Source organism: Strigops habroptila, chromosome 12, assembly GCF_004027225.2.
Source record: "Strigops habroptila isolate Jane chromosome 12, bStrHab1.2.pri, whole genome shotgun sequence".
In the NCBI taxonomy this organism is placed as follows: domain Eukaryota; kingdom Metazoa; phylum Chordata; class Aves; order Psittaciformes; family Psittacidae; genus Strigops; species Strigops habroptila.
This window is the reverse complement of record NC_044288.2, coordinates 18,468,506-18,485,611: the sequence shown is the minus strand read 5'-3', so window position 1 is coordinate 18,485,611 and position 17,106 is coordinate 18,468,506. Positions and strand designations below refer to the sequence as shown.

General features: G+C 60.1%; 1 protein-coding gene across 1 annotated transcript; it reads right to left on the bottom strand.

Moving 5' to 3' along the window:
• Positions 1-950: 950 nt before the first annotated feature.
• Positions 951-16,707, bottom strand: ARHGEF37 (Rho guanine nucleotide exchange factor 37). The gene is made up of 13 exons (XM_030504882.1): positions 16,448-16,707; positions 14,173-14,390; positions 13,625-13,754; positions 13,330-13,477; positions 12,261-12,460; positions 11,575-11,705; positions 10,944-11,048; positions 9,896-10,006; positions 8,387-8,716; positions 7,343-7,471; positions 6,813-7,008; positions 6,186-6,358; positions 951-5,837 (listed from the first exon to the last, which is right to left on the bottom strand). Exons 2-13 carry the CDS (start codon positions 14,374-14,376, stop codon positions 5,628-5,630), a joined length of 2,067 nt encoding a protein of 688 aa, XP_030360742.1. The 5' UTR covers positions 14,377-14,390; positions 16,448-16,707; the 3' UTR covers positions 951-5,627.
• Positions 16,708-17,106: the final 399 nt, after the last annotated feature.

Sequence of the window (17,106 nt, the reverse complement as noted above, 5' to 3'; positions counted from 1 at the left end):
GGCCCCCCTCAGCAGCTCCCTGGCACTTGCATCTGGCCCTTCAGCACGGGGACCTGCAGGATGCTCTGGGGCAGGGAGCACCCCGTGCACAGCCTGGGCTCCCAGCTGGCCCCATCTCCCCCCCAAACCAGTGTTTGCACAGACTCATGACTCCGGCATGGTGCCAGCATTGAGGAGCTGGCACTTCCCCTTGTACCTGGGCATGGATTGCCCTTGCAGCGGGCAGCACAGGAGGAAAGCCACCACCAGAGCAGAGATTTCCGTGTCCCCTCAAGGGGAGCCTCCCCACTGGCACCACAGTCCCCCTGCCAGCTCCCCAGCCCTAGGAAGCCTTCCAGAGCCCAGAGCAGGATGATGGATGATTGTTATTAAGGCTGCAGACAGTTCCTGTGCGCATCCAGGTGGCTCAGGAGCAATTAGTCAGCAAGGGGGGCCGGGTTGCCCCTCTGCCCCTGTCAAGATGGGAGGCCTTCGCCACCCAAGCAAGGGTCCAAGGCGCTCCTGGCGCAGCCGGAGGGAGCCCTGTCTCCTCACGGGCTCTATCTGATAGGCACGCTCCCGACCAGCCCTGCCTGGGAAAGGACAGGGCTTTGGCCACAGGCAGGGCTTGGATCTGAGCTGGCCCCTGCACCCCAGGGCATCTGATTCAGGGGAAGGAAGAAGGTTTGCAGCCCCCAACCCCTTGGCAGAGATTTACCCCCATCAAGGGTGATGCATGCCATGGGGTGGGCACAATGGAGGGGCTGAGGAGGAGAATGCTCATCCCTGGGACGGTGGGACCCCGCACAGTGGTTCTGCGGTGCTGTGCCAGGCACAGCTCCAGCCAGGGGCTCATCTGGCAGTGCCACAACAGCAGGGACATTGGCAACAGCCGGCTGCCGGCTGGGAAGGGGGGGCCGTAATGATGGTCCATCTCAGCAAAGGTAGCAGAGCATGAAAGCAATTTCACACTTTATTAGACAATTCAGGTGCCGGCTGCGCAAGCCTGGAGCGAGCACTGCTGCTCACACTGATGCGCCTGCTCCGCAGCCCCACGGCCGCTCTCGGTGGGGCTCAGCCCTTCCGCAGGCTGTGCAGCACCACGCTGATCACGGCTGGCAGCACAGTGAGCAGGGCAGGCATGGGCTGCCAGGGGCTGCTTCTCATAGGCCACGCTGTTCCCACTCACAGATGGGTGCTTGGGAACAGATGTGGCGAACTGGAGCACCCTGCCTGCAAGCATGGCTCTGCTCGGCTGCCTGTGCCCTTCAGCTCCTGCTGGGTTCCCCCCACTCCCTTTCTTCCCTGCCCACTGCATCCCTGCTGCATCCCTATTCCCTTCTGGCACCGCTCGGTGAGTGCATGAGCCTGCGTGTGGGGCTTCCCTGGAGAGCCACCCTCCTCTCAGACCTGGGTGCCCCAGCAGAGCTGGTGGGCACATTGACATCAGGGCATGCATCCATCCTCCTGCAGTCCAGGTGCCTCCATCTGGAGATGTGCTTTGGAGCTCCACACCCTGCCCATGGCAGATGCCATGTCCCCAGAGACCAGCATTCCCAGTAGGGAAGATCCAAGTGTGAGCTGCCACCATCCTGCTCTCCGGCACACAGCCGGGCTGGCGCCCTGCACCGCAGGGACACGGCCGTGCTCTATCACACCCCGCAGGTGGATGCTATCCAAGTGCCTGCATGTCCAGGACATGAATCAGCCGGGACAGGAGTGCAGCAGCCGCTCCCGGACAGCCCGAGCTGCTGGCACACTGCTCCTGCAGCCAGGCTGCGCCGGTGCCAGACCCTGTGCGGGTCAGCGGGCAGGTTGCAGGCAGCTGCTCCCGGCTCCGCTGCCACCTTAGGGATCAGCCCCGGGCATGGCATGCCCTCGGCATGGGATGTATTTCCCACCCCCTGCATGGCTCTGCTCCCGTGGTGCCAAGCCACGGCACAGTGGCACCCGATGCCTAACCTTGACCTGACCTCCTGGCGAGAAGCCGTCCCTGTCCGGCTGTCCCCCCATGCCCCCGGCCACAAGCATGTTCCACCAGGCCAGCCAGAGCATTCCTCCAGGGAGAGCCTGTCCTCACCGGCTATTTAAAGGCACACTTGTGCCCTTTATCCCCCTCGTGTTTAGGCTGGAAGAGCCACGTACGCTCTGGTAAGGCGGCACTTCCAGGCGTGGGGCAGCAGCGGGTGCAATGAGATTGGGTGAAATCACTGAGAAGTGAGGAATGTCGGCATTCCAAGTCCTGCAGCCAAGCACTAGGCCATGTCCTGAGGACTGACCCCATGGGGAAGGTCCCACGGCCATCGAGGTCAGCAGCAGGACTGGCGGGTACGGCAGAGCCCAGCTCACCCCTTCGGGTCCAGAGACTAAAGGAGCCACATGAGCTCATTTCCCTCTTCCTGATGGGGACGTCCACAGCGAGCTCCAGCCACCTCTGGGACCTTGGGGTAGGCAGGACACCGGTGCCACCACGCCTGGGCAGGGTGCTGGTGCTGGCTGGCTCAGCACGATATGACAGAGCCTCTTGGCACCTTGGCTGCACCCACCTTGGATCACAACCACGTTATCTGGGCAGGCAGCCGGCGCCTGACACAAGCAGCGTGTCCAGGGTGTGCTGCCACCTCCTGCAGAGCAGGGGCTGTTTCCACCTTGCCCTTCATGCCTGTCAGCCCTGGCAAGCGCTGGTAGATGGACATTGGACAGGTAGAGCGGGGACCCAGGAGAGGCAGTGGGGATCTGGGACATCTCACAACAGGCTGTACCCATCGTGCCTGCTGCAGGCAGGGCAAGGACCTCCTTCTGGCCACGCAGGCAGCACTGTCCATGGCTGGAGGGAGGGAAAGGGGAGCTGTTGTTTCAGAACACATGAAATCCAGAGTCCTGATGAGTGGGATAGAGAACAACCAACTGGTTTTATAAGTCGCCTATCAAGTCCTGCCCGCCCCGGGTCTTCTTCCAGCAGGCGGATCAGGGCTCAGGCAGCAGCAGTTTCTCAGCTCTCCTTGTCCCGCCGTCACCTTCCACCCTCCGAAAGGTCCTTGGCACCCGTGGCTGCAGAGCAGGACCTGCTCCAGCCGCTGCCTCCTGCGCTGGCACAGGACTGATCGCGCCTGCGCCCCACTGCGCAGGCAGGAAGGTGACTCGGAGGGAAATCCGACCTGGTGTGAGTTGATTAGGAACGGAAAAGTCTGCAGGAGCCATCAGCAGCGAGCTGGAGGTGTGAGCCTCAGAAACACAGCCCCTAAGCAGCGGCCCTCGTCCCCACAGCCTGCTGTCCTGTCCCGAGGAGCCCGTCCAGGCTGGGAGTATCCCCAGGCAATGTCCCTGCTCCAGCACTGCCGTCCCCTCACAGGTTTCCCATGGGTCAGCATTTGCTTGGGCCTTGCTACCACCCTGGCGGAGGTACCAAACCCCCAGCAGATAAAGCCCCAGGACTCAGCAGGTACAAAGGAGGGTGAGCCCCGCAGGCAGCTCTGCCCAAAGCAGGCACCTGGACCCACGTGTGGGGTACACAGCGAGAGCAGAGCAGCATCTGGGGCTTGTCCCCACCTGCCTGGCACCCACCCCATCCCTCCCCACACAGTGCAAGCTTGGGCAAGGACACGGAGCTCTGCCCCTCTGCCGAGCCCGCAGAGCACAGCCACGCTGCTGCCAGAGTAGGCCTGTGGGGAGCCCCTGGGCAGCGGGTGTGCTGCTTCCCTGTGGGAAGGGCTCGGGAGCCGGCGTGCCAGCGCCCGCCAGCCAGGCCGTGGCACCTTTGATGTGGGAAGCAATAGGTGCCCAAGGGCAGCGGGATGATGCCAAGGTGCTGCACCAGCTGTGCCCCCTTGCCCCACTGCCTGCGGGGATGAGGGGTGGGCAGCATGGCACCCTGGCTGCAGGGCTGCAAGCGGGAGCTCCCAAATTCCCCTCTGACACCATGTCAGCACTACCGTGGACATAGCTCCCTGCCCTGAGCACCATCAGCATCGTGTAACAGCACAGCACCAGAGCAAGCTATGGGGAAACGGAGGCACAGAGCTGGGACGCCTCAGTGTGGGAGCCAGTGCTGTCTTCATCCCCGGACCGAGCCTTAGGTCAGGAACTGACAACACAAGTTGGTTCTCTCAAAAACCTCTCCCACAGGGCCCATGCTTCCAGACAGCGAGCGTGTCACACCGTCTGTGCGCGGGGCGGCCCGGGAGCCGCAGGAGCGGTGCTGTGCGTCAGTCCTCCCCGCAGCGGACAAACCCCGCAGCCGGAGCCCCGCAAACCGCGGTCCCTGCTGCGCCCGGCGGGCGGTGCTGCCACCTCGCGGCCGCGCAGCCACACGGCAGGTCCCTAACCCGAGCCCGCAGCACGGTGCGGCAGAGCGCGGTGTAAGGTGGTGTAATGTCAGCGCATCGGCCACCAAACAGCATCCGGGGTGCACGGAGCGCTTCTCATCACCACAGCTCGAAGCGCCTCTCGAATGGGTCGCAAGCATCACAGAATGGTTTGGGTTGGAAAGAACCTTAAGATCATCCAGTTCCAACCGTCGCCACAGGCAGGGACACCTTCCACTAGAGCAGGTTGCTCCTAGCCCCTGTGTCCAACCTGGCCATGAACAGTGCTGGGGATGGGGCAGCCACAGCTTCTCTGGGCACCCTGTGCCAGCGCCTCACCACCCTCACAGGGAAGAATTTCTTCCTTATATCTATCCTAAATCTCCCCTGTTTAAGTTTGAACCCATCACCCCTTGTCCTATCACTACAGTCCCTGATGAAGAGTCGCTCCCTGGCATCCTTGTAGCCCCCTCAGACACTGGAAGCTGCTCTGAGATGTCCACACAGCTTCTCTTCTCCAGGCTGAACAGCGCCTGTTTTTTTAGCTTGCCTTTATACGGGAGGTGCTCCAGCCCCTGATCGTCCTCATGGCATCCTCCGGACTCGCTCCAACAGCTCCATGTCCTTCTTATGTTGGGGACACGAGAACTGTACACAGTGCTCCAAGTGGGGCCCCACTGCGGTGGGAAACCAAGGCCGGGAGTGATGCTTGGTGGCCAGGAGGGCTTGGGGGGACCCAGCCTGGCACCTTCCCACCACTGGCAGTGCGGTTGGGCACAGGCGGGCATTGCTGTGCCCTTTACAGCAGGGCGTGAAGCCTGTGCTGACAAAGGACCACAGTGGCACATCGGGGTGGGCACCCAGGCAGGCGTAGAGCCTGGTGAGGAGCAGGAGCCATGTCTCCAGGGCTGCTCCACCTCAGTCTCTGCGCTCACACCAGCACTGCCCTGAGAGCCCCTTTCCAAGAGCCCCAGTTGCTCCCCACTGGGCTGAAGACCTCTCTGCAGCTCCGTCCTGATCTAACTGTGGGCAGTACGGACATCGCCGCAAGGGACACTTGTTACTGACATGGATTTCAGCAAACCCCTGGAAAACACCAGCCACCTGCCCTCGCTCCCTCGTGCTGCTTTCCTATGTGCAAACACACATGGGACACGGCACCCTCACGCCTACCCATCAAAAAGTGCCTCCCAACCACCATCCCTCACACCCGTGCCCCCCGGGCCCTATTCTGCCAGCCCTTTCCCATCATCTTCCCAGCCCGGGACTGCCCCCCTCCAGCGTCTCCCTCGATGGGTGCCAAGCAGACTGCTCTCATCCAGTGAAGCCCGTGCCCTCGGGTGCTCACACGGGCAAGCTCCAGCCTGTGGGCTCCTGCACAGGGACGGTCACCAGGTAGCTGGAGGGCACGTAGCCCCGCTGGCCATTCACCTCCACCAGGCTCCACTCCTTGTTCCCCTTCTTGTCGTGCGGCTCTAGCACCACCACGGGCTGCCCTGCCTGGAGAGTCACCTCCTGCGGGCTCCTGGCTGCGAAGGAGAAGCCAGCGACCACCTGCGAAAGGCAGGGGAAGGAGGGAGGAAGCCCTTGCTGGACATGAAAGGGGAAAAGGACAGACAGGGCAGGGCAGGAGGCCACTCCTGAGAGGGCAGCGCAGCAGTGCCATAGATGGAGGGACACTGGGAACCACACCAAGCACAGCTCTGTCCATCCCCAGGTCCCAGCAAGGCAGACACCAGCCTCACAGGGCACACAGTGTGACCCTCCCCTGCTTGGAACATAACTGCACATGTATGACCATGTATGTGCCAGAGAACCAGGTCCACCTTCCCACCCACCCCCTGCACACACAGGGACTAGCATGGAGCTGGTGGGGTTGCTAGGAATGGTCTGCACTCTTACCTGGTAGGTTGGGGTGAAGGTGGGCACCTGGGGCCTGGGAGCTGCAGGTGATGCATACGAATGTCTCCTTCTCTCTGTGCCGCTCTCCAGGGTCAGCATCTGCATCCCAGGCTGCTGGCTTTGTGCCGGGCAATAGGGCTGGAGTTTTCCAGCAGGCACAAACCCTCGGGGACCTGGAGGACACGCACACACACAGGTCATGGGACCTCGCTGCTGGTACATGTAGGACTGGTTAGAGGAGAGAGGAATGACAATTTGGCTGTTGCCTGGCATGGCACAGCTGCCCTGTTCAAATTGGTCCATTGCCAGGGGATATCCAGCAGCAAACCCCCCCCCGAAAGGGATTTCAAGGTGTTTCTGTGTGCATGGGACTCTCAGTTCTCCTTTCCCAGCCACAACACTTCACGAGTGCTCCCCTGGGGAATGAATGGGGAAACCTGAACTTCACTGCTAATGGCTACGGACATAGCTGGCAAAGCAGAGGTGGTTTGGGGCTGAGCAAGCCCTGAAGGGGAAGACCCAGGAGGAAATGGCCCACTGTTTCACCCAAGATGAAGAAGTGGTTTGGGTTTGGTTTCTGACCCTGGTGCCGAGGCGGGGAGAGGCTCCCCGTAGCGCTCACAGTACCTCCAGCATCCACCAGCCATCTGTTCGTGTTCCCCTTAGTGTCCACACTCTGCAGCAGAGCTACAATCTGTCCTCTTTGCAAGGTCAGGTCCAAGTCTCTGCTGCCACTGATGTTGCTCGTCACTTGGTAAAGTTTGTCTGGGCCGTGCTTGCTCACAAGGGAAAGGACCTTCCGCTCCTCAGCAGGGTTCAGAGGCTGGTGGGGAGCAAGAGACACAGGAGCACTTGATGAGACAGGCATGTGTACACATGCTCTGCTTTCTGCAGCATCACAGGTTGGGAGGTTAAAAGGGAAACTCCTTCACATGAAGCTCTGCTACATGGTTTGGAAATGAATGTCTAAAACTAGAAGAGCTGAGACTGTTTCATCCATGGTTATTCCCAGCCAGCTGCTGTCAGGGGCTTGGGAGAAATACTGTGGTTGGGGAGACCCCATCATGTCACTTTCTGACCCAGATGTTCCGCACTGGGAAGCTACAGCCCCTGCTCTTTATCCGTGCGGCCTGAGCCATCCCTTTCCCAGCTCCTACCTGCGTCACAGGGCTCGGTGTGACCGTCTCAAACGTCTGTTGGAAAGCATGGAGCTGAGCTCCAGACTGCTGCAGGGTGTCCTCCACCATCTTCCAGAAACTGGGCAGAGGCATGCGGCCATGCGGCATCTGTGGAGACAGACCGAGATCAGAGAGGGCCCCGGCAGGGCAAGAGCTGCTGGAAGGGTCGAAAGAGACAAAGCAAGAAGAAAAGGGGTGAGAAAGCAAGAGAACAGACCTGGCCACTACAGATGCATCTTGCATCTAGGATCAAAGCTGCTCCTCTGTAGCTTTGAGCCACCTTCCCTCGGCAGGGCCGTCACACATAGGGCTCTTGGGATGGACTCAGCTCACCAGAGCAGTCCTTGGGTCCTGCTGTCCTGCCCTGAGGCCACTGCCTGTCTTGCCTGACTATAAATAGAGATGGGTAGATGTAGCTCCAGGGTAGATGTCTGCAGCACGAGCATCCCAGACTGAGCAAGGGGAATCCACCCTCACAACCAGGTATGTATGAAAGCTGCCTCCATGTGGCTGCATCTTGTTCTTGTCTTGGTCATGGGTCAGGCCAGGGCCATGCTCTACCCCAGGGCTGTGGACTGGCCTGACCCACCACAATTGCAAATGTCAGGCTCAGAGACTACTGTGCAGTGGGAAGTCCTGGGAGACATCTCCCAGGGGAAGGGATGCTCGTTTCTCAGGCCAGGAGCTATCTTCCTCCTCCTCGCCTTCCCGGCACAGAGCTCTCAGGAGCTCAGAGTTAACACTGATCTCTCAGGCAGCACATCAATAAATTAACAGCGGTGTCCTCAAAGAGAAAGCAGGATGGTTCCTGGCAGTGAAGAAGAGAAAATTTGGCTTTCCCCAGCCAAAGGGGAGGAGAGATCGCTTACAAATGCTAGACAGGAACCTGTGTGTCTGCATGGGCGGGCTTAGGCTACAGCAAATCAGTGCCCTGATGTCCCAGTGATGTCCCAAGCCTGAAGCAGCAGGTCTGGCTCAGCACATGTGCCAGTTTGGGCACACACACCGAGGGGTCACTCTCACCTGCTCCAGCTCCTTTTCTGCCTGGTGCAGGACCTCGGCAGCCAAGTCCCACTGCAGGGCACTGAAGGAGCGCAGAATCTGCCCCAGGAGCTGCAGGGCAGCCTGGTTGAACCGCGGGAGCTCAGCCACAAGCAGGGCGTTGATGGCGAGGTAGGTGTTCATGGCGGCCTCCTCGTCGTACGTCACGCTGCCCATCTCGCTCTTCCGCTCCTGGATTTCCTCGTAGTCCAGCAGCTTGTCCAGGCGCTTCTTCACCAGCTGCTGCGGCCCCACCAGCATGTCCGAGAGGCTGCACAGGGGCTGGCACACCAGCTTGTCCAGACGCTGCTTCTGTGGGGTGAAAGAACACACATCTCCACGTCAGCCCCCAAACAGGGCTGGCTGTCTGCATGGGGCACTGTTTCATAGAGGAGAAAAGACCTGGGGGCCTGCTGAAGGGCTTGTGTGGAGTTGGGAGCATCTGGGGCATCCTCCCTGCAGATACACAGGATGCCAACCAAACCCTGACAGAGAGCAGTTACACATGCCATGATTCCAAACGTATGCTCCATGCAAATGATTGGGTAGGACCCTCATGCACAAAGTCCCAAGGGGTGCTGCAGTGACAGTCCCATGCAGGTTGTAATGGCCTGGTTTGACAGAGGCCCTTATCGCAGGGTCTGTGTGGTTATCCCGCACAGCTACCCTTCCTCCCGGTGCTGGCACTCCATGGGGAGGCTGGCACCCAGATGTGGGGCTCAAGCTGCCCTGCCACACTCCTCACTGCTTGGAAATCCTCCCCAGAGGCATTCAGGGGGCAGATACCACCCTACAGGGAGTCCTGGACAAGCAGGCAGGGGTGGTAGGAGGAGACAGATGGGAGTCTTGGGCTCCCAAAGGTAAGCATGATACCCACAAAGCATGGGTAGGCTGGGCTTGGGTTTAGCAGCAAATGCCTTATGTGTGTCAAATAAATAGTACTCCTGGCTTTCCCACCACCCTGTCCTCCACGGCAGCCCTACCTGCATAGCTAGCTGTGAACATGTCAGGGCCCTGAAGGCACAAACAGCCTTTAATAGCCCAAACCAGCCTCACCTGGGGCCTCCACCCTGCTCACAACTCATTTAAGGGCCTTCTGCTTCTCTCTGTTACTGCTTTTGGTGTGCTTGTTTCTGTCTCCTGGGTAGACCTTGGATCCCTGCTGTTGGCTCAACTCCTGGATGAACCCATCAGCTAGATATTGCAGTTTGCCTCCAGCCCTGGATGGACTTTAAAAGCTGTGTTGTAGCCATGTCTCTGGCTCTGCCTCCTCTTTCCTGGATGGATGCTGGAGCTGGTTCCTCACTTCATGTGTCTGGGGCTGCTGACAGACCCTGTTGCCTGGCTCTGCCTGCAATGTTCAGGCCCCAGGGGACTGTGCCTGTTGGTGAGGACACTGCCTGCTCTGGGATCCCCCTCAGCTCTCGGCTGCCCTACCTGCTGTGCCCTGGCAGAGGTATGAGAGCAGAGCTTGGCAGAAGGAGCACTCACAAACTCTGGGAAAACAGTGCAGTGGAGGTGTTCGGCAAAGCGGCGGTACTGCTGGGCAGGTCCCTCGCTGATCTGCAGCTCGTGCTGGTGAGGGGTAGGCAACAGGAACGCCTGAAAGGGAGGAAGCCATCAGAGCTGACCTGCAGAAGCTGCCCACCACTGACTAACCCATCTGTAACCTGTCCCTGTATTCCCCAAGATATGCCAATGCCCCAGTCTGGGTGTTCTGCAGCCCAGTGGGACTGATGCACTGGTCTACTCCTGTTTGCAAAAGAGGGAGCTCGCTCAGGTGTTAACAAACCTCTATCCTGAAGCATGGGTCATGCACCATGCACTGCTCAGTACTTGCTCAAGTACTCCTACCCCAACAAGGTGACCAAGGCTGCCCTATTGCCCCAGGCAGCCTGCCCCAGCTTGATGTCACCTGGTGCTTTGGCGTTTGGGTTTGGTGCTCCAGCAGCGCTGGAGCTTCTTATATTTGCAAACAAAACCTTCTCCCCACCTCTGCAAGGAGAATGAGGCTGGAGGGAAAGGAAAGCAGCTAGGGATGGTCTGGGGGGTGACCTCTGCTTTGAGAGGCTTTGATCTAATGTTAACCCTGGGCAGCAGCCTCCTTCCTGCCTTTCCTGCTACTGACCCAGTTGATCTCAGAGGGGAAGTCTGTCATCAGGCCTGATCTGTGGACATTTCTGCCTTATACCTGTTATTAACACAGCAATTTCCAGGCTGAACAACACTTGGCCTCTTCAGCTATTTAACATGTTGAAATAATGATCAGTTTAAGGACAGGTGATCCTCAAATGACACCCAGCTCAGACTGCATTGATGAAGCCTCAACTTTGTTTTAAGCTCCCCTGGACCTGAGCAATCCTTGGGTGTTGTGTAAGTCCCCAGCACAGCAGTACCCTCCAGCTGAGAGATGCAAATCCCTGAACATCCCCAACTGCTATTTCAAGCCCCCCCAGGGCTTGAAAGTATTCTGCAACCCCAAGAAACAGGACCTGAGGCCTGAAAGGGGCCAAGCCCCTGCAAGTGGTCAAGTGTTTACCTCTAAATGGCCCAGGTAGGATGCCACGTTCTCCTTCAGTGTAGCCACGGTGGACACCACGCACTGGAACTTCTCTTCCAGGTCGTCATACTCCTTGTCCTGAGTCTGCAAGACAAGGGACAAGCTTAGCACCAGCATGGGCAGGCCAGGCGATGCCTTGGCAGAGCAGATGCCACTCCCTGGATGCCAACATAAATAGCATCTTGCCTGAAGCTCACAGTGCTGGGGACAAGCAGGGGAGACCCTGAGAGGCTCCAGGAATCTGAAAAAGGCTGAGATCTAGGATGCCGGTAGAAATAGGGCTTCTGGTGTGGTCTTGCTGGAGAACACTGGGGTGTCTTTCCTTTTTCTGGGGTGCCCAAAAATCCCAAAGTGCTTCCCTGCAGTGCTCTGAAGCAGGGAGCAAGGTGTGTACCTGCATCCCTCCTACCCTGCTTGGGATGAGGGGTTGGGAGCACCCTTAGGCTGCTCCGAAATGCGACTGTGGCTCCCATAACAGCACGGGCCACTGGGTGTCAGCATCGGCCACCCCACCCGGCTTCACTCTCTCATCCCACTGGAGAGGCACCTTGGAAAGACCCACAAGCGACCCGAGGAGAGGCAGCAGGTCTGTGGGTGCAGGGCTGCCCACCTTGGCCACGATGCCGGCCTCGTGCATGAAGAGCCGGCTCAGCCGCGTGGTCTTCTTGGCGATGGAGTGCGTGTTGAGGCGCGCGAAGCGGTCCCGCAGCGACAGGTGCTCGGCCTTGTTGTATTTGGTTGCTGCCTCGGGCCGGGGCACACGAGGTGAGAGAAGAAAAGATCAGAAGAGGAAACTTCAGGGCAGCATCCTTCAGCAGCCTGAGTGGGCACAGAGGCCCCGAGCTGACAAGTCGTGATCAATGGGATAAGCACAACCCACATCAAAGAAAGGAAGCCCCCAGGGAAAGTACAAGGAAAACCAAAAAGAAGAATAAGCTGCTGTTTGTGGGGAGCCTGATTTCTTCTATCCCAAGGGCAGGACTGTTCCTCCTTGTTCCCATCTCCAGCAATGCAGACACACTGGTTTTGTGCCCACCCCTCCACGCCACCCTGCTCCTGCAGCTTTCAGGTCTTGCCCAGCGTGGCATCTGTAGGACCAGAGTGGTGCTGGCCGCTGCCTGCACCATGCCAGGAGCTGCCTGCACTAGGCTCCACAGGCAGGATGGCTGGAGAGCAGGAGAGATCTGAATTGATTCAAGTGGAAATTGGTGCAACCCCAAGGGGAGACAACTGGGATTGGGCTGGGGCTGCCCAGACACTGTGTCCTCTGCCTGCACCATGCCCTCGGCCACTCACCTACTTCCTTGCGCCGTTTGTACTCATTGATGTTGGCGTTGACCTGGGCCATGGCACGGACGGCTGCCTCCAGCGCTGAGTACACGCTGCTGTCGGGGGGGGTGTTCTCCAGGATCTTCCCCAGCAGCAGCGGGTATTTGGTGACCCTCTGCACCGGCATCACCAGGAAGAAGCTGAGGTCCGACGCACCCGTGTGAGGCCTGATGGAGAGGGGATTGATTGCTCAAGGTTGGCATCGAGGGCTTTCCCCCTGCCCTGCTGCTCCCCCAGCTTCTCTGCGAGCATTCTAGGGGGAAAGCAGCACTTCTCCAGCTGCAGGGGAGCTTTGCTGCCTTGGACCCACAGGCAAGCTGTGTCCAGCAGCCGGGGGGGTTCTGGCTGTGAACCCTGCTCCTCACCAGCTGCTGGCAGAGGATGCCATCAGTGCCAGCCCCGGGCAGTGCTCTGCCTCCCTGAACAGTGCTGTGCTTGTCTAGCTGGGAGGCACGGGATGGGCGCTCGCTCCAGAGGCAATGGGGAGGGAGGGTGTGGGTAAAGTGCAGGCAGGCTGCAGGCAGGACGAGCCTTCTACTTGCACGCAAGGCATCGCTCATTTGGGAGTTGTATCACCTGTGCCCTGAAACAGAGCAGCAGATCCCAGCAGCTCCTCTGCGGCCACTCCTGCTTTTCCTATCTCTTACTCTGCTGGTATTTGTTAGAACCCTCTGATAGTTCAGGAGGGGTTTGGCAGGTACCCCAGGGGCAGCCTGTCCCTCTGGTCAAGCTGGGGGACATGTGCCCTCTGTGGGCACAGCCTCTTGGGCTGTGGAGCAGGCAGGAGATCTGGGTGATGCCCCATCCCTTGTTTTGGGGTCCACCATAAAAGCCCACCAACCTGACAAATGGCTCCAAGGTTGCAGGACAGGCTGACAGGGATTATACCAGGCAGTGCCAAAAAGGCAATGGCCATGAAATTACACTCAGCCTGGTGGCATGTGCCCATGGCAGCAGCTTGTCCAGACAGAAGGAGGGCAAAGCCAGCAGGTAAAACAGGGAGAGGGAAGCGGTGGCCTCAGCAGCAGGTACCTACACTGTTGCATTCAGGGTGTCCAGGATCTCCTCCTGCAGCCTGGGGTCCTTGCGGTAGCTCTCCACCAGCAGGAGGGCATGCTCGTAGCTGGCACAATAGATCTTGTAGGTGGTCTCCATCTCCTCCTTGAACTCCTGGAACAGCGTGCCTGGGGATGAAGAGCAAGGTGGGAAAGGATGGTCCTTTCCCGCGGCCTCAGGGAAAAGCAGAGATTTCTCCCCAGCCTGCTGGGAGGGTGAAGCTGGCAGAGCAGTGCCAAACAGCACAGGTCAGCTCTCGGTGCTGCACCACTTACTGATGCAGAACAGCTGCTCGTGCTCATGGGTGGCCGCGGTCGTGTCCTCAAGACCCTTCAGAAACCGTCTGGACATGTGCAGGATGTCATCAGTGTTAGAGAAGAGTCCTTCCAGGTCAAGATCAGGCAGCTGAAGGGAACAAAGATGCCCCAAGGTAAGCTAAATACATCAGAGATGGACCATGTGTTCTGGAGACACTCGCCCTCCTGAGCACTGATGTACTTCCAGCTGCACAACATGACACCCAAGGAGCTGGAGCAATGCTCTGTTTCAGGAGGCATTGGCGACGCTGAGACCTGCATGTGCTCATGAGTCGGGCAATGAGGCCTTTTCATGTTACAGATGCAGGGTTAAAACCATAGGATGGCTGTACTGGGTCTGACCCAATGTCCACCCAACCCAAGACCTTGGCTGATTGAGGGAGACCAGGAAGGTAGAAGGTGAGCATGTGGTGACCTCCCTGCAGTGATTTGGGCATCTTGCAGCTCTCAATATGTTCATGTTACAGTCCCCAGCCCCTGGGGGGTGGGGATGTATCCTGCCTCACCTGCTTCTTCTGGAGGTGTGCTCGGATGTCCGACACGCAGAGCTGGATGTTGTGGACATAGCTGGCCTCGGTGGTGATGAGCTCCTCCACAGCCAGCCGCTGGCTCAGCTCCATCCTATCGCAGGGCATCACCTCCTCATAGACACCCTCTTCAGCCTCAGCTGCATCCTCAGCATCGGGCTCTGCCCCGGGGTCACTTGCCATCGTGGCAGGATGCTCTGCAGGAGGTGGCAGGGGGTTAGGGGCACAAGAGCAGCCCCAGGACCGGTGCTCCAGTGCCCAACCCAGCTGCGTGCCTGTGCTCCCTCCCGTGTGCTGGGGGCACCCCACAGCCCATCCCTGGGAACACTCAAGCCATCCGTATGCGTTTACAAGCAGGTCATGGATGACACTGCAAAACCACAAAACCATGAAGTGCTGCAGGCCAGGAGCAGGCTGGCTGCAGAGGGCAAGCACCCACGTGCGGCAGGCAGGGACTTGCCATGCACACATGCCCAAGGTCCAGCAACCACGTGCAGGGCCAGGGTGCAGGCAAGGGGAGCCCCATTGCAGGCAGGGGCCTGGCAGCATTCACCCCAGGCTGGGACTGCGCAGGACCTCTCCCTGGGGCACAGTGGCGTTTGCAATCTCTGCTTCCACTCCTTGCTCCTGGGGCAAGCTGCTCCCTCCGTGCCATGGCTGCCCACGCCTGGCACCTTGCCTTGCCTTGTCTTGCCTTGCCTTGCCTTGCCTTCAACAGTCCTATTCAAAGTACAAAGACTGTTTTTGCAGTGCTTGAACAAAAGACGTTTCTGTGGCAGGGAGAGATGGTTTAACAGTGATGGGGATGGGAGAAGAAGCTGCGGGCACCTCTGCCAGGGGCACTCCCAATCCCTGGTGCGCAACGCCTGTGCCCTGCCCAGCACAGCCCGCTCCCCTCTCCTCTCTGCCTGCAGAGAGCGTGAAAAATTAGAGCTGGTTCAGGCCATTTCCGTCTCAGGGAACATCCTCTGCTGTAACCGATAGTGAGGAGGATGGAGCAGCTCCCAGAGCATCACAGATAGCGCTCGATCCCAGGCAGGAGGCCTTGAGAGACAGACATGGCACAGCCCACACCAGCGCAGCATGCAGCTTGGCTGGATCTAGACCCCGGCCGGGGGCAGGGAGGGATGGATGCTGCCAGGCCGCCTGCCCATGGAGGCTGTGGAGGAGTGCAGAGCGAAGGCAGGGCCAAGGTGGGTTGGCAGGATAAAGGCGAGATGGCAGAAGCAGCGGCACACGGAGGCCGGCTCTGCCTCTGCCCTCCGCTGCCTGCCCAGCCAGTGCCAACCCGCAGCCAGACCGGGACACACCAGGTTCCTGCTTCACAGCCTGCAGCCCCGGGCACCTGCAGTGGGAGCAGAGGGGCCGGCAGGACAGCCTGAGCCTCCGCTGGGGAAGGGTCCAGCTATCAAGCGAGCACTGGGCAGGGTGAATGTGCCCTCCTGGCACACACGCACTGCTGCGCTGGAGGAGAGCTGGGCTTGGCACAGCAAGCCAGTGCCTGTGACGAGGTATGGGACCTCTGCCCGCCTTCAGGGGCACAGCGCCCTGCCAGCTGTCATCCCTGCCCTCTGTGGATTTGGCTGCCACCCCTGCCTGTGGCATGGCATTGGCTGCTATGGGGCATGGGGAGTGGGAGACGCTTTCCCGTGCTCTTTTGGGTGCTTCTGAGGTGTCCAGGCAGAGGAATACCCATCAAGGACTGTTGGACAAGCCCAATGCCCTCTGCCTGGGGGTGACAGCAAATCCTTGCTCAGAGGAAGGGCTGCAATGGAGGCAGGTGGAAAGCCCTGATCTGAGACACCCCTGAAGAAGATGCCCGGCAGCATGCAGGCACTGGGGCGTCACTGGTCCCTGCACCAGCATCCCCCAGAGCACGCTGCTGCTTTAGGGGGTTGTCCCCAAGCTGGGGAAACCTCTTTCTCTCCCCTTACCCCCCTGGCCTGAAACATCAGAGGAACAACAGAACACTGCGAAACGAATAAGGAGCATTTTTCTTCTGCGCAGCGTTGGACCAGGCGGAGGGAGGAGGAGCAGGTTTCCCTCCCCAGCTCTCCGCCCAGGCAGCTGCCTGCCTTTGACATGTCACTGCTGCTCGGTGGCTCCGGGGACCCGCAGGGAAGGGGCGCGGTGGCCGCAGGGCCCCGGTACGCTGATAGCGCCCGCAGCTCCCACCCCGCGCCCCGAGGGACGGGCTCCGGCACCCCCTGCCCCAGTCTCCCCGCGCCCCGAAACCAGCGGCCCCGGCTCTTACCTGCGGAGGCGCCGGGGCTGGCGGCGGGGAGCCGGGCCCTGTCGCGGCCGCTCTGCCGCCGCTGCTGGGTTAATGATCAACCCGCAGCGCGGCCGGACCGGGCGGGACCGGGGCAAGGCGGGACCCCCCCGCGCCCGCCGCCTGGCTCGGGCCCCGCCGGCGCGGTCAGATGAGCCGCGACGCGCTCCCTGCGCAAGCCCGGCTGCGGCGGGGGGGCTGGCACCGGGAGTTCGCCGCCTCCCGGCAACCGAACCGGCGGGAGAGGAGCGGGGCAGAGGAGATGGGGGCAGGAGATGGGGGCAGGAGTTGCAGAGACGAGCTGGGCAGAGGAGATGGGGAGTGGAGATGGGAGAGGATATGGGCAGAGGAGCTGGGCAGAGGAACTGGCCAGAGGAGATGGGCAAAGGAGATGGGGAGAGGGGATGGGCAGAGGGAATGGGGAGAGCAGTCCTGAGGAATAGGCAAAGGCCGCCTGTCCCCAAGCGCCGTGCCCGGTCTGTATTAACCCCTGGCACGGTGGGCCCGGCCCCCCTTTCCTCTGTCCACCCCCAAATCTTGGTGCTGCGCCAGTGCAGTGGTGTCCTGTGCCGGCGGCAGCTCCGGCTTTAGCGCAGGGGATGACGCACCAGCTCACTCCTGCCATAAATAAACAGGAGAAA

Bases quoted from the DNA above. Each gene is read 5' to 3' on its own strand.
- ARHGEF37 (XM_030504882.1), bottom strand. From the start codon at position 14,376: ATGGCAAGTGACCCCGGGGCAGAGCCCGATGCTGAGGATGCAGCTGAG. The intron at 13,755-14,172 runs GTGAGGCAGGAT...TGTTCCCTTCAG, and splicing joins CACACCTCCAGAAGAAGCAG to CTGCCTGATCTTGACCTGGA. The intron at 11,049-11,574 runs GTGGGCAGCCCT...CTTGTCTTGCAG, and splicing joins AGGCCGGCATCGTGGCCAAG to ACTCAGGACAAGGAGTATGA.